General features: G+C 48.4%; 3 protein-coding genes across 3 annotated transcripts; 2 read left to right on the plus strand and 1 right to left on the minus strand.

The window, feature by feature from the left end:
- Positions 1-517: 517 nt before the first annotated feature.
- Positions 518-5,725, plus strand: TRUGW13939_00424 (uncharacterized protein; the record flags this gene model as incomplete). The annotated part of the gene is made up of 3 exons (XM_035483632.1): positions 518-1,271; positions 1,328-1,811; positions 1,873-5,725. The coding sequence occupies 3 exons, from the start codon at positions 518-520 to the stop codon at positions 5,723-5,725; spliced, it is 5,091 nt and encodes a 1,696-aa protein (XP_035339525.1).
- A 5,409-nt stretch (positions 5,726-11,134) lies between these two features.
- Positions 11,135-14,278, plus strand: TRUGW13939_00425 (uncharacterized protein; the record flags this gene model as incomplete). The annotated part of the gene is made up of 6 exons (XM_035483633.1): positions 11,135-11,306; positions 11,366-12,005; positions 12,066-12,128; positions 12,183-12,349; positions 12,406-12,998; positions 13,061-14,278. The coding sequence occupies 6 exons, from the start codon at positions 11,135-11,137 to the stop codon at positions 14,276-14,278; spliced, it is 2,853 nt and encodes a 950-aa protein (XP_035339526.1).
- Positions 14,279-14,918: 640 nt separating this feature from the next.
- TRUGW13939_00426 (uncharacterized protein) lies at positions 14,919-15,632 on the minus strand (the record flags this gene model as incomplete). Its single annotated transcript, XM_035483634.1, has 3 exons — positions 14,919-15,139; positions 15,211-15,394; positions 15,477-15,632. The coding sequence occupies 3 exons, from the start codon at positions 15,630-15,632 to the stop codon at positions 14,919-14,921; spliced, it is 561 nt and encodes a 186-aa protein (XP_035339527.1).
- Positions 15,633-15,714: the final 82 nt, after the last annotated feature.

A 15,714-nucleotide genomic window follows, 5' to 3' on the forward strand; every position in this document is an offset into this window, starting at 1 on the left:
CACCAACTACTGCCTAGTGTTATTACGACCTAACCACACCGTGTGGCTTTGGCATTGCTCTCTCTCATCTCTTTCTCTTATTCTCCCCCCTCCATCTTTGTTGTCCACCCACCTCCTGTTTCATTATTATTTCTTATTCCACCTTCTTTAGTCTGTGGTCATTAGTTTTTTTTCTTTTTCCCTGTCCTTAACTTCCTCCATTTTGCCAACTGCCAACTCCCACTATCGGCGCCTTTGACTTGATTCTATCTATTTTCCTTCTGCCGCTCTACTTGATCATTTTCCGAGTTCTTCCTCCATCACGCTCTTGATCCACCTCGTCACACCAATCTTTCCCGCCGCTTTTGCAACCCATTCGCGCATCCCCGTTCTCGGCTTTTTTTTCTTTTTCCCTTTTTCCTCTTCCTTCCTTTTTTTTTTTAAATTTTACAACCCTCCTTACTTACACAACCACGATTGCAGTCTTTCATGCGAGCATCAGCTGTTAGTTCCTAGCATTGCACAGCGGGACGCAGTCATGTCCGAGGACAGACAGTCCACTGAGTCTCTCCCACCGCCGGCTGAAGCGTCTGATGCCGCCAGCAACGGCAGTCCGCCAGCGCGGCCCAAACCTCGACAGCCTGCTCTGTCGACCAAGCCGCCATCCATCGACAAGCCGGATGAGGGAATTCCTAGTGAAGCCGTTCAGTCGGCTCCCATGACGGCCTCCAATTCCTCGTCCTCAGAGGCCGGGCAGGTTTCTGATCCTCTGGCAGCGGGCCCCTACAGCACTCGATCTCGAGGCCGCAACGGGGCTTCGCGGCCAAACTACGCCGAGGACATCGAAATGGACTTTGAATTGACCAGTCCTGCGCCTTCTGCTATCAAGATGGCCACTGCCGCTGCCTCAGCCAAACGGTATGCAGCTTCCAGCCTCAGCAGTTCTCCAGCTACCACCGAAACCGAAAAGGGCCCGGCCGCCAGCACCCGCAAGGGCCACGCCACTACCAACGGGGTGCACCCCAGCCCGGCCGCCAAAGACATGATTCCCGGCACCTCGAGTTTTTCCGCCAACGCTGCTGCGAATGGCGCTGTTTCAGCCGTCTCGCGGAAGCGCAAGCAGCCACACGGCGGCGCTAGCGTCAATGGCTCTGCAAAACGCCTCAGCACCGCTGCCGAAAACCAGTCGAATTTTCGCCTTTCTAACATGATGACTTTTGAGAACTGCGGTGCCCGTTTGATGAAAAATGGAAAATTAAAAGCAGATGACGGCACCACCCTCGAAGTAAATGGTGAGCTTCTCCGTCTCTTTTTTACATTGCAAGTAGCTTGTGGCTAATAAAGTAAGACCATGTGTACCTGATATGCGAACCCCCCGGGGAGCCGTACTACCTGGGTCGCATTATGGAATTCCTTCCTGCCAAGGGAAATCCTTCAGGCCCCGTGGAGATGATTCGCGTCAATTGGTATTATCGACCAAAGGACATCCAGCGCAGTGTATCCGATCCTCGCTTTGTTTTTGCTTCGATGCACTCGGATCCGTGTCCTCTTTCGTCTCTTCGCGGCAAATGCTCCATCTCGCATGTCTCAGAAATTAGCAACCTAGACGACTATCGCCGACTGAAAGATACTTTCTGGTACGACAAGATGTTCGACAGATACATGCTCCGCTACTACGATGTCGTACCGACCAAAGACGTCATCAATGTGCCTGAGAATGTCAAAAGGGTTCTTGACGAGCGCTGGAAATTTATTCTCTGCGAGCCTGCCCGCAAAAAGGAACTGACAGGTGCGGTCAAGACTTGCATCAAATGCGGTTTGTATGCTGCTAGGTAAGATGCCACGCAAAGTCTTTCTCTCATTTTTGTTGTTCATTCTTCTGACCGCAACCAGTGCCGAATCTGTGGATTGTGCCGTCTGCCACAAGACGTACCACATGAATTGTGTTCGCCCAAAATTGACCAAAAAGCCGGCCCGTGGTTTTGCATGGGCTTGTGCTTTATGCAGCCGGGCGCAAGAACGCAGGCTAGAGGCTCGGAATACATCCAACGTGACAGCGGACTCCCATCACGATATGGAAGAGGATCTGCCAGAAGAAGATGACGACGAGCCCATGGTTGACGCCACAGCAACGGGCCGAAGCAGCCCGGCGACCGATGATAAGACGAAGAAGCCGGAACCGGCTACAGCAGCACAGATCGCGCAGGCAAAGATGTGGCCGTATCGATACTTTGGAATTCATTGCCAAGTAGAAGACGCCTTGGACTACGATGATAGAATTTATCCCCGCGCGAGCTCTCGAATCGGAACACGCCATCAGGCCATCACTGCTCCGTGGTATGGGCAGCCTGTTCAGTATACAAAACCCCTGGATGCCAGGAAAAAGGCAAAAGGCACTGGCAAGGGCGCGGTCCATAAAATGTCCAAGGAAACCCAGGCGGCCATCGAGGCCGAAAAGCAGGACAGGCTGGCAAGGCCCTGGGTCATGGACGAACCTACAGGCTTTATTCGACGAGGTGAAGACGAGCCCGTCACAGTCAACGGAAAACAGGTTCGCACGGCTGAGCTGTTGTTTAAGATGTCCGAAGCCAACCAGATTCCCTCTGGTCGTGGTGAAGATGACGCCCCAGGATCCGAAATGACTCCGGAAGACCGAGAGAAATTTATTGACGAATACATGACGAGAGCCAAAGAAGTTGCTTCCGAAAGAGGCCTCCCGAAATACCACACCAATTTCTTGGATAAAGCGTTGGAATATCTCTACAGCGAAAGCTTTAATGTGGACGCTGCCCTGAAAAAGCTTAAGAAAGCCGACCTCTACAAGGACCTCAAAGAGCCCAAACTGAACAAAGAGCAAAAAGCACTTTTCGAAGAAGGCGTTTCCAAGTATGGATCGGAATGGCTTAATATACGCAGGCACATTGGAAACATTGAACCCCGACACGTTGTTCGCTACTACTATATGTGGAAGAAGACACCCGAAGGCCGTCGCATTTGGGGAAGCTACGAAGGTCGGCGAGGCAAGAAAGAAGCAATACGAGCCAATTCATCATCAAAGTTGCTTGACGATATCGCCGATGAACAAGACGACTCGGCCTTTGATAATGACAAAGCGACTGACAAGAAACGTGGCTTTCAATGCAAATTTTGCACAACTCGCTCGTCTCCTCAGTGGCGGCGCGCACCACTGACCACCCCTGGTGCGACTGTGCCAGCCGACCCAGCCACCAAGAAAGCGGACAAGGGGCCCCAGCTCGCAGTGGCGCTTTGCCATCGATGTGCTATCATGTGGCGCAAGTACGCGATTGAATGGAAGGATGCCGATGAGCTAGCCAAGAAACTCCAGGCAGGCGGCAACAAGGCCTGGCGGCGCAAGATGGATGAGGAGATGCTTGCTCAAATGCTGGTTTCGGACGAGGGACCCCTCAACATCAACAGCAACACCAGAGCAACAGCACAACAGATAGGGGTAAATGTCAATGGCTCAGTAGCCAATGACTCTCAGTCGGAACCTGCCAAGAAGAAGCCTCGCACCTTGATTGACAAGGACAGCGCAACAAATTCGGCTAGAAACTCGGTTGAACCGCTCCCCAGGAAGAAGGCGACCGAAAAACCCGCTGAGCCCATACCAATAATACCGGATCACCCTCGGCAGAAAACGTTACCATGTGCAGTTTGCCGACGTATTGACTCGGGTGCCCAGAATTCCGTCACATGTAAGGACTGCCAGCTCACTGTTCATCGCCGCTGCTATGGCGTCAATTCTCGGATCGACTCGACGATGAAATGGTTTTGCGATACATGTTCCAACGATCGCAATCCAACTGCTTCAACACGGTATGAATGCACGCTATGTCCAGTTACCGTCACTGAACACGAATTGATGGAAGCTCCGCCGAAATCGAGCAACAAGAAGAAAACAGACCGCGACAAGGAAAAGGAGAAAATGGACAGGGAAGTTATTGCAAAGGTTATCAAGAACTATCAGGAGAAGCAAGAAGCTGCAGGAAAACCTATCGGCCCTCGCGAACCACTGAAGCGGACGGCTGGCTACAACTGGGTTCATGTCAACTGCGCGGTCTGGCACCCAGAGATCAAGTTTGGAAACGCCGAGGAGTTCGAGCCGGCAGATGGCTTTACCCTGATTCCACGCCAGCGCTATAAGGAGATATGCAAGGTGTGCAGAACCATAAACGGTGCCTGTGTTTCCTGTGATTACCCGGGATGCAACGCAAAATTCCATGTTGGCTGTGCATTTCAGGCTGAGTATGGCTTCGGCTTCAGCGTGTCTCCTGTGAAAGGGTCTCGCAAAGAGGCGACCGCCACCGTAAGGATAGGCGAAGAAACCGGGTTGGCTTCCCCTACTGTTTGGTGTTCGTCTCATACACCCCAAACGATCGTGCACGACCTCGGCGAGCCTACGGATCAGGACGGACTAAGCGCGCTAGGACTTTACGTAAAGACCTATAAGCAAGCTGATTTCACAATAGCGCGAAAGACAACAAGTTCACAACATATCAGCGTTCCGTCCACCCATACTTCAGTCAATGCCAATAGGCGAGCTTCTGCGGCCAATGCGGGAGTAATCGAGGCGAGGAACACCGCTCACGAGAACGGGGAGGGCCTCGATACCAGCCCACCAATGGAGACTTCACACACTTCAGCCGGTCCTCAAGGTAGCAAGGCTTGTTTCCATTGCAAGACGACTTTCAGTCCGAGATGGTGGTCAATTGAAAATCCTTTCCGCGGCGCCATGGCTGCTAATGGCATGAGTCATTTGACCAACGGAGCTGGTTTGCATGCACGAACCATATCGCAAAATTCCATCCCTTATATCAATGGCGACCACCACCATCCAGAGAGCGAGCCGGCATTTGAATGTCATAAATGTCACCTCAAGAAACCAATGGTCGTCCCCCCATCGGAGTCACGCCCCCCACCATATGCTACGAACATGGGCCACGTGTTGCCAGGCTCTCGGGCAGCAGACTACACACCACCATACGTATCGCATGCTCATCCGCCGCAACCAGGCCCCTTGGCCCGTCCTCCTCACCCTTCTGGGCCACTACCGCCGCCGCCGCCGCCGCCTGCTGCCCACAGCTCAGAATGGTACAATGGGTACGAGAAAATGCCTGGTCATGGAGTTAACGCTTTACCGCCTCAAACAAATGGCTTTGGGCCACCACCTGTCTCGTATTCTTCGGGTCATCTCCCGCATCTGAATGGCTATAATGGTCCTCCTGGAGCACCAGCACCGGTGCCACCGCCTGCTCATAGCCACCATGGGCCGCCTCCCCCTCCTCCTCCCCCCCAAGCTCCGCACCACCCACACCCTGCTCCAGGGCATTACGGAACCGTTCCTCCTCCACCTCCTCCCACGGCACATCCTTATCCGGGACCACCATATGCACCTTCGACGCTGCCTTCGCCGCATGCACCGCAAAACCGGCCTTTTGGAACATCCATGTCACCGCCTGATATACATGCAAGCATTGCGCGTCGTTCCCCACCGAATGCGTTAGGCACGGCACCTCGGGGGTATCCCGTTGAGCGAGTTGGACATTCTCCTTTGTTATCGAGGGGAAGCGTCGACCCTCCGCTACCGAGCACACCAAACCGATCTGAGGAGCAAGCGATTGCATCTACGCGTCCTACAAGCAGCGGGCGATATGTAGGCCCTAGTGGAACAAATTCAAATACAGGGGCAAGTGCCAGCCCTTCTTTGAAGAATTTACTTTCGTGAAACATTCTTTTATTTGATTTCGTTTTTTTGTTAATGATTGTTTTTTGATCGAGGAAACTCGATTCCGGTTTGATTCCGGTTTGGGATGCGAATCCTGATGTAAAATACTATTTGCTATCTTTTTCTTGTGCTAGGCAGGTTGTTTTTTTTTTTTTTTTTCTTGTGATTGATATTTGGAGCATGGCATGCAAAGTTGCATTTGGGATATTCGATTGATTCGACCGAATCCGGCGTTGACAAGAAGCAGAACAAAAAAGGTGGCCATTTAGATTCTACGGCTGTATGATGGAAAAGCATAGTAGACGTTATTATTTTGCTTTCGATTCACATATTTGACAGAATAATATTATTCTTTGAATTAGTCAATACTCCACTGTATTCTGCCAGACAAATAATCAACACGAGTAATTATTAGTTGCAACCTGTCTATTATTAAACAGACCGCATACAATTTCTGTAATCAATACTCGGGCAGCGGCAAAATCAATATCAGCATGTTCACTGCTAACCAAAAAGCTACTGGTAGATAGTTCCTATTGAAAATCAATGCTTAGCCATGAGATAGCCCCCCCTCCCTTTCATTTGCCTTTTTGATTGGCATTTTATACTACCATTCATACCTGCCTCTGAACCACCCATTTATCGAGGAAACTATGAGCGAAATCTTAAAGTGCCCAATGCCATTTCAAGCTAATTGAACGAGAAGAGAATGCATTACTGGTGTGGTGAACCCATCGCGGGAGCATGAATACTCAGGCTGTAGTAACACCACCACAACAGAACAACGTAGGATGCTTTTGGAATATTGTTCAATTAATTTAATAGACTCGGTGTTGACAAGAGTTGAAAAAATGTACCTATTTATATTGTTATAAGAGGTTAATAGTGGTTAGGTTGTTGGGTTTAGCAACTTATACAAGTAATCTAATATATATATATATATCAATTGATATGAATTTTGGACCATACTATTAACGTAATTACCTGTGGTTTTATTGGAAAGATATTTATTAATAATGGCAAAGTATGATTGCTAATCGATCTTGTTACAAAATAACCTGTTGCCCATGTACGTAGGAGGCTGGGCTGAGCTGGCAAACGCTTGGTTCAACGCAAAACACGACCTGGGGGCCAAACCTGTCGACCGTTGTGCAGCGTATGTCCTAGATAATACTCCGTACGGAGACTGCTAGTAATACTGTCAGTGACTCAGTGCTGTGTGTGCGTTGGCGCTAGCGACGAGAAAGGGAGAGAGTGCTGCTATTATTAATTTCTTGGGGAAAAAGGGTAAAAGTTAATTTTCAGCGGATCCCAACACATTATTATTGTATTCGTACTACTGTGGCTGTGCGAATTCAATACACATATGCACATGTACCTGTGTAGGGAGTATGCCTAAAAAATAGAATATTTTATTAAAGATTCGAGATTTAATGGTTCATGGCGCTGGTTCCGCGGCTGATAGACGGCGCGCATACCCGGTGTAGTTTAGCGGATCGTCTACGTATATAGAATGATGCAAGCTAGACGTTTTTATGAATGGATGATCACTTAAGGCGAAGGTGTGAAGTACGTACGCACTGAACTGGCGAGTTCGTGGTACAGTCTAGAGATGATCAGATCGCAAACATAGGTTTAAATGATCGGCTGGATTCCTTGCATTGGTCGGGTGGATGATCGACACAGTCGAGATCAACATGGAATCTCAAAAAATCGAAAATCAAAACCAGAAGATCAAGCAGGTTGACGAGAGCACAGGAATTAATATTTAATATTAATATGACATGGTGAGTAGGTGTCAGCCGTCTATAAGGATGTTTACCTTTCCGAGAATTGATCGTCAGATTTTAACTATTACTATTAACGGACCCAACGTGACGCCCAGGGCCTAATACTAAGTAGATGACACTATTTTGTCTCTTACCGACTCAATCTGTAAGCGTATTTATGCAAAAGGGTAACTGTTTAATATTTATCCGCGGGAAAGAAACTGCGATGTAACGGCCAGTAAATTCCTATCCTCCTGGGAGTCCTGGCATGTCTTGGCGGCGTCTTGGCCCCAAGACAGTGTACTAGTGCGTGGTATTTATTGGGTTGCATGTGATTGTGATTATTATGGTTTTGTTGGTGAAGTAGCGTTCTTGAGCTCTATTCTGATCTTTACCCTGCGCAATTCTCTGTCTCTCTCTTTCTCTCTCTCTCTAATTATGAAGGCTGATAATACTTCTTTGTTCTCGAGGCATGATCGCCAGTGAAGAGACCGATAGGCTCTCCGTTGCAGATAGGGCCGGAGACTAGGTAGGATCCGGTTAAAGGCCCAAGGGTCGGTCGCGTGCTTCAGCCTCGCCTTATTATTAGTAGTAGTACTATCTCTTCTTGATCTTCTCTGTCAATAATATGTTTGTGCATGGCTACCGGGCCAGATTTATCCGGTTGTTGCTGTTATTCTGCTTATTCAATGGGGATTGGAGGGCTAAGCGCGTGGTTATAGATATAGACATTAGATATTATTATCGTAGTTATAACTATTATCGTCTACGCTCATTGTATCCGTACTGTTGGCTTATTATTACCACATGTATAATATGTACATGATGATTCGATATCTTATGTGATATTATTATTGATATTATAGTAATAATTTCAATGCAATATATCCTGTAACTCAATATACTTGGAGTACATAGAGTTACGGAGCATATCACATAAGGTATTGCCTAATGCAGACTGATCTTCGTCTGTATTAGCGAGCAGTAGGGCCAATAAGCAAGGTTGTCATCAGTCTGCAACGCCTACCGGAGATGGCTGTCGGATACGGCCTAGCGGGCTAGTGATCGTTGCGTTTCGTGTGAATCCCGCGAAATACACACATACACGCTAGTCACTACTGGGTGGAATTTGGTTGATCTCCTCACTAAGTACTAACTAGGGCATAAGGGTCTCTACATGGTTCTGTAACAACTTAACAAGGGTTCCATAATTACGAGACTAATTAAACAGCGGAGTCTTATTTCTTCTTCTTCTTCTTCTTCTTGCTTGCTTGATAGACGCATGGATCCGGTCCATGTGGCAGTGACGCAGCCTGCAAGGAGTATATTTGGTCCTTTTCCCGTATTGTTCGGAGATACCTTCTGGGACATCTGGAGACGTGGTAATAATGCAAACAAAAACAAAACAAAACAAAACAATATTGAATATAGCCCGAAATTCACCGACCCGGGCCCAATCACTCGGGTCCAAGGCATGGGTATTATTTATTATTACTGTTGTTTTATCGACCATTCTTCCCTTATCAGCCAGCCGGGCTCGCCCCCTCCCCGCGTCATTGTCATGGTATATCCCGGTACAAGCCTAGCGGTTCATGCTAGTCATGACACGGCAGCCGAGAATCTGCACTAAATCATGCTGAGGCTAAGCAGTAACACCAAAACTGGAAAACGTGGCTGAGGGATCTCCATCAACTAAGGCCTAGCGCGGTCTTTTAAGTTCTTCTTTATGGTTTCCCGGTACGGCGCATAGCGCCGGGAGTATTGGCATTACGTGCATGTATTTAATTTGTTTATCGAAATGAGAATGGATCTATAGACTTTGGTAATATCCATAGCAATCGGTGATATTTAAATGATATTGTAACAGGGTCCGTATCCTTAGATTAGTAAAAAATACATAAGAAAAAGTGACGCCTGACCAGTGACGAGTCAAGGCGCAAGGCGACTGCTACTTTGGGCTAGTCCTGGCCCCTATGGCACGGCCAATCCCTGTGCGGTCGGCTCGCAAACAAGCCTTCCAGCCAGTCGCCAGTGGTCAAGAGAAAGAGCACGTCGTAGACTGTCGTACGCAGGAATCAGCACTCAGAACAGGCCAGCCAACGGGGGCTGTCAAATACACGAGTGTTGGACAGGCTAACCGATCAGCCCTACTGGCCAAGACCGGGCTCGTAACGCTGCGATCCAGGTATTATTGTTATGAACTATTGTTTTACGATGCTTTTTATCCCGAGTGTTGGTTTAGGGTTTATTAATTTATCATTACATATTGCTCCGGAGATGAGTCTTACAGAACGGAGTAGAACAGTTCTAGAAACAAACGCACAGGAAGAATCTGTGATCAGACCCACTTGAGGCCGTCATTGTTGGTTATTACTAGTACTATTTGCTATGTTGATCGGATAAAGAATAAGAAACGAGAACTATATAAAGATACATAGTAGATATTCTCCTAGCTACTCCGTATACTCCTACAAATGCCCTCGTATGATTGGGCAGAGACGGGCGCGGGCACCCCTGCCAGCTCCGTTCCGTGGTATGGCCCGAACGGCGTACGGACTACATCGTACCGTAATATTACAGCGAAGAATCTTCGCCAGACCCAGGGCCCCACCACACCAGCCCGCCCCCGTTGCCGCTTTGCTCGATAGATGACCGTAAATAATACTAAGCAATACTGCCGGCCCACAGTATATTACGAGAGAATACCACTAACGGGCAGCCGGCCAACCACAGGGCCAGAAGCCGCCCGCCCCGCCCCAGAGAGCTTCTGGAAGGCCAGCAGAACACTCCAAATCGGCCCTCCACGCTCTTTCTCTCGTAAATGGGCCGCTCCTGCTCCCTCCCTGCTTGTAACCGGATTACAGCCTCGAAATCGCTCCCTCGTCCAATCTCCATCATCCCAGCCTTCTCTCATCTCTTCTTTCTCCTTCTCTACCTCGCGATCTCTCTTTCCTACTCTCTTCACACCTACCTGTATACCTATACCAGCCGGTTTTGCCTCCCGACTCTCGCTGCGACGATACCCGCCACCACCGTATACGAACAGCCTCGCCTCGCCCCAGAACACAGTGGTGTTTACTATCCGGCCCCTTCGCTCTTTCTGTCGGATCACTGGGTTTCTTGCATCGAAAAAACCCTTATTCCCACACCACTCTCGTCCCTCGACACACTCCAATCGACGAACGAAGCACAAGCGGTTATCATTTCGCTGGGCGATCACCAATCCGACCAACCGATCTCGTTGCTATCTATTGTATCGTCCCCCAAGTTTTATCGACAGCATGATTGCAATGGGCCGTCACATCTGACCTCGCTTCTTACTTCTCGCGCTATATATATACACCGGTTTTGAATAGTGAACCCTCGGTTCGTTTCGATTGGATTGCTCGCCCACAGTCCTGGTGACTGTCTCTATTCGCCCACTCATATATACATACATACATCATTCATCGGTCACTCTTTTACAGACCTTTCACGGGCCCCGAGTGCCCTAATCCGTCGCCGTCGCCGCTCCAGCTCGTTTCCTCGTACCCAGTTGGGCCATCTGATGATCAGGATCGCTGTTAGCCTGTTTGGGTTCTCAGCAGCGCTCACACCTGTTTCTTTTTGGTAACGTCATTTAGTTGGATGCCGTTGCATAATGGCCTGTAATTTCTCGAGCGGCGCCGTCTACATAGACGAACGAGTCCAGACGGAACGATGGATATATCGAGATACGATCAACGCATCTCAAAGCATATCCGATTTGATGCCTGAAGAACCTACCACACTGCAAGTAAACGTGCAATCGTTGCTCGATGTGTGCTCGCAGAGTAAGTATTTTTTTTAAAAAATAACAGTGGCATCCGATTATCGGCTAACCATCCTCAAGTTTACCTCTGTCACTCCGGCAAATCATTTTCCACAACCCTGGCCGACTTACATGAACTCAGCCTGTCGAGTAGCGGTCCCGTGTTTGCTTTCATCGATATCGACTCAAATACCGAGGCCGTCGCATTGCGTCGACGGGGAGGTCAGGATCCTACAAGCAACTTGAGCGTTGGAAATGGAAATCCGTCATTCAAGGGGTTCTCGTTTTTGTCTGAATCAGCCAACTCATACGGCGTTCAGCTATTGGCTCTGCTATCATCCGATCTGCAACTGCAAGAAGGCCCGAAACTAATCCTTCCTGTGGCCCTTTTACGGTCTTCCGAGGAGAGCTCAGACGGCGGTGCCGAGTTCGATCCCGATGCCGAAGCCTATTGCACCGACCAGTCAATGGATCACAATTGTCCGATTCTTTCATCCAGTCAACAAATTTCTCTGCCGCGCTGTCTAGATGCTGGCGCAGTGGACGTCATTTGTCAACCATTACAACCCCTGCGAGTTCGGGGTTTGATGGTCCATGCCATCCGGGCTCGTCGGGCTGCCCAGAGAGAGATGTCCCGATTTATGGCCGTGAAGAAATCAAGAAAACAGTCATGGGTCGGACTCCACAACGAAAAGCCGTATGCATACTTACGAGAGGTTATGTACGTTTACTTACCAATTCAACCATTTCCGGTGTCATTTCAAACTAACCTTTTTTTCAGGGTCTCGAAGCTTATGAAGTCGATATGTAACCCCGAAGAAGCCATCGAAGAATTCCATGATAGGTTAGTGCCAATTGAAGCTGTTCATATTTCATCTTTACTAACAATTGATCCTAGTGACTTGGATATCACACCCGAGCGAAAGGCTTTTGTAGAACGCATCGTCGGTGAATGGGGATTCTGCGCGCACAGTTTGACCGAAGATGAGCTTGTACATGCGGCTTGCACAATGCTTACACACGCCATGACAATGCCAGGACTCGAGGCCTGGAAATTGACTGAAGGTTAGTAATCCAATTCAAATCCGCTGTAAGTTTCCATGATTAACATTAATATGCAGATGAATTGCGCACCTTTTGCCTTGCTAGCCGGGCAGCGTATAATTCTTTTGTCCTATATCACAACTTTCGCCACGCTATAGACGTCTTGCAGTCAGTCTTTTGGATTTTACTTAGGATCGGTGCTCTTCCCCCCGTCAACGCCTCTCACGAGTCGCCTTCACCAATCCCCAAATCACCGGTGGCAGATTTGATCACACCCCACGATGCCCTTACTCTCTTGATATCGGCTATCGGGCACGACGTTGGCCACCCAGGAGTGAACAATGTGTTCCTCATCAAACTCAATGCGCCTTTGGCTCAACTGTATAACGATAGCTCCGTTTTGGAGGCGTTTCACTGTGCTGCCTTTTCCCAAATTCTCCGCCGTCATTGGCCTGCCGCTTTTCGCGATACAAACCTACGCAAACTCAGCATTAGCACGATTTTGGCAACAGATATGGGCGTACATTTTAAATTTATGGGATCCTTGGCTGAATTGCAATCAAAATACCATGCGAACGAGGATCTGCAAACATGGTCACCACAAGACCGTGATACTTACAAGACACTCATGTGCGGTCTAATCATCAAATGTGCCGACATTAGCAACGTGGTATGTTCTCCCAACGTCAAATTTGCCAATATGTTCTGGTTGCTAACATTAAACCTCTACAGGCTCGACCTTGGAAAATAGCTGAACAATGGACCAACATTCTCCAAGAAGAATTCGCCCACCAAGGTGAGATGGAGAAGGAGGTGGGCATAGAGACTGCTCTCTTTGGAGGCCCCCCCGAATTAGGCAACGTGCTCAAGCTTGCTACCGGTCAAATAAACTTCATGTCCATATTCGCTTTGCCCCTCTTTGAAGGGGTTGCCGATCTGTGCCCGCGATTAGGTGCCGCTGTTGAGCAAATCAAGTCCAATAGGTCGACATGGCAACAAATCATCGACCGTGAGGAGCAGCGAAACCTTGTTGTTCCCGATGCCGATTCCGATGAGCAACGGTCGCCAAGGTCCCTTAGTCCCGCCAAGCCAGAAACAACAGCTCTTTCAACTGTGCAGGAGAATGATATTATAGTAGCGGAAGGTCCGAACGCCGAAATCACACTGGACCAACCGCCGGATGAGTCAGTATCTGCCCCGTCGCTTACGGCTCAGCAAAAGGTCGCCGAGAGCACGATAGATCTGTCTCAGACCACTATCTCGGGCTTCCAAACACCTGCAAACAACGACAAAACCATTATTTCGTTCGAATCCCCATCAAGTCATGATGAAAGCACCGAGGATTCCTCAGAGGCAACCCTCGCGACCTACACCGGCGCACATTATAGGGGTGTCTCTAATACCTCTAACCCTGTATCCCGACCTTCCAGTTCTTATGGTATCGGCAGAGACACGAGAACACAAAGTGAAAGCACTTGTGCTAACACTGTCGCGACTCCCGTTTCACCCGCTACTAATGCAACCAGCTTCGTCACCTTGGACAGCGGTGATGAAAAGGACAACATCAGTGGCAGTGGTCTAAGCAGCAGGAGCGATGTCTATCCGCTGGATGACGACCACCGCCCTTCTCGTCCATCATCGTCATTAGGATTGTATGCCGTGTCAGATCGGCAATTGCCTGAATCGAAAGGCCTATATTTCCCACAAAAGCCACGTTCTTCAGACCGTCTCAGAGAGCTCAGCAAAAGCCATCATGTGATGTCAACATTCCTTGAAAATGCACTCGGCCGAAACCCTTTGTCGGCGGAATGCGTACCACACACTCATACCAATGGCGATGAGTCGTCCTCGCCTCATCATCGAACGATTCCACGCAAGAAAAGCCGTCTTCGACTAGCTTTCTGGAGACGAAAAATCCAGAGCCAGCAACAAGCGGATAATGAATACTGAGCTAGACGATACGCACGATTTTACTTTGTCGACGGAGTTGAACATTTGGTGACGGGGAATCACAAAAAACAGCAAAGGACTAGGCGTTAGATGGACTATTCGCATGCAACTTTCGTTCCAAACACACACACACACACACACGTACATACACACAATTTCGACCCCGAAATTTTTCTCTGTTTATCTCCTTTTCATTGTTCCGAGGCGGCCAAAATAGCACAGAGGAGCTTTTTGATCGCATACTTCATTCACTTGAAATCTCATTTTATTTTGTTGGTGGATATGATGGCGAATTAGGATTCGTCTTTGGCATTTGTGAATTTGAACGATCCGATGTTGACGAAACAATTGGGTGTAAAGTGATACCAGCTGACTTTTTGATGCGCATTGACTAGTACATACAAGGCGTCTTGGTGTTTGTATACTCATAGGTTTTTATGTGTTATATTTGGGAGGCATTTGTCTAATCACTATCATTTCGAAAGCCTCTCTTTTTGTATAGAATAGTATTCACACGAATATTGGCATCTAGTGACTAAGATTATTTTACATTTTTGGCTAGTACTGTATGTTTGCGTAATGCTGAAGTAGTCGTAGGAACAGTTATATAGTTATCGCAATGAATCCTCTTATAACCAACCTATTGGCAATCTTGACATGCATCTTTCTGAGACTCTTGGTTTGTGTCGTCCTCTTTCCCTTGATCTTTGCCTCGTTGATCAGTTTGCAAAGTATCGCCATTGCCCTTGGGAGCATCAGCAGAGGTCGCAGTCTTGGACGCTTTAAGAGCTCGGTCTACATGACCTAGATCTCGAGATGGATCGATAATATTCCGAACCAGGGATTTGAGCTGCTTGACTTCTGTAAAGCAGCAAGAAATTGGTCAGTGAAAAAAAGGAAAGCAGTATTGAGCACAAACGATTGGAACTTACCAGGAAACCCGCCATGCGTTTTCCGATCCCAAAGGAGCGTTTCACTGACAGTAAGCGTGTCATCGTTGGTGGCAGACGATGGCGATGCATGGTACATTGTGACAGTGAAGACGCCGCCTGTCACTGGTATTAGGGCGACTTCACCCAGGCCTGTGCCGAATGTCGAGAGTAGTTCCTGGCCGAACTGTTGTATAGTTGTTTAGTAAATAACCTACTATTCCGCTTTCCGTTCGGAAAAGAAAGAAAAAGAAAAGAAAAAAACTCACGTAGGCAGCCCGAAGCATCCATTTGCATTGTGTGCAGAATTTAATAGTAATGCGCGGAAGATGGACCTGCGAAGAGCCGGTCATAGAAGTCTCGGGTGGGTTGACCTTGTCCGTGGGTGGTGGTTGTTGGTTGATTGTAGGGGTTTGCTCCGTCATACTGAATTTGAAATCAATTAGAAGATGCCTTTTTTTGGATTATTTTTATGGCCAGAAGTAAGCTGATGTTGTACGTAGGAAT

Source organism: Talaromyces rugulosus, chromosome I (genome assembly GCF_013368755.1).
Source record: "Talaromyces rugulosus chromosome I, complete sequence".
NCBI lineage: Eukaryota > Fungi > Ascomycota > Eurotiomycetes > Eurotiales > Trichocomaceae > Talaromyces > Talaromyces rugulosus.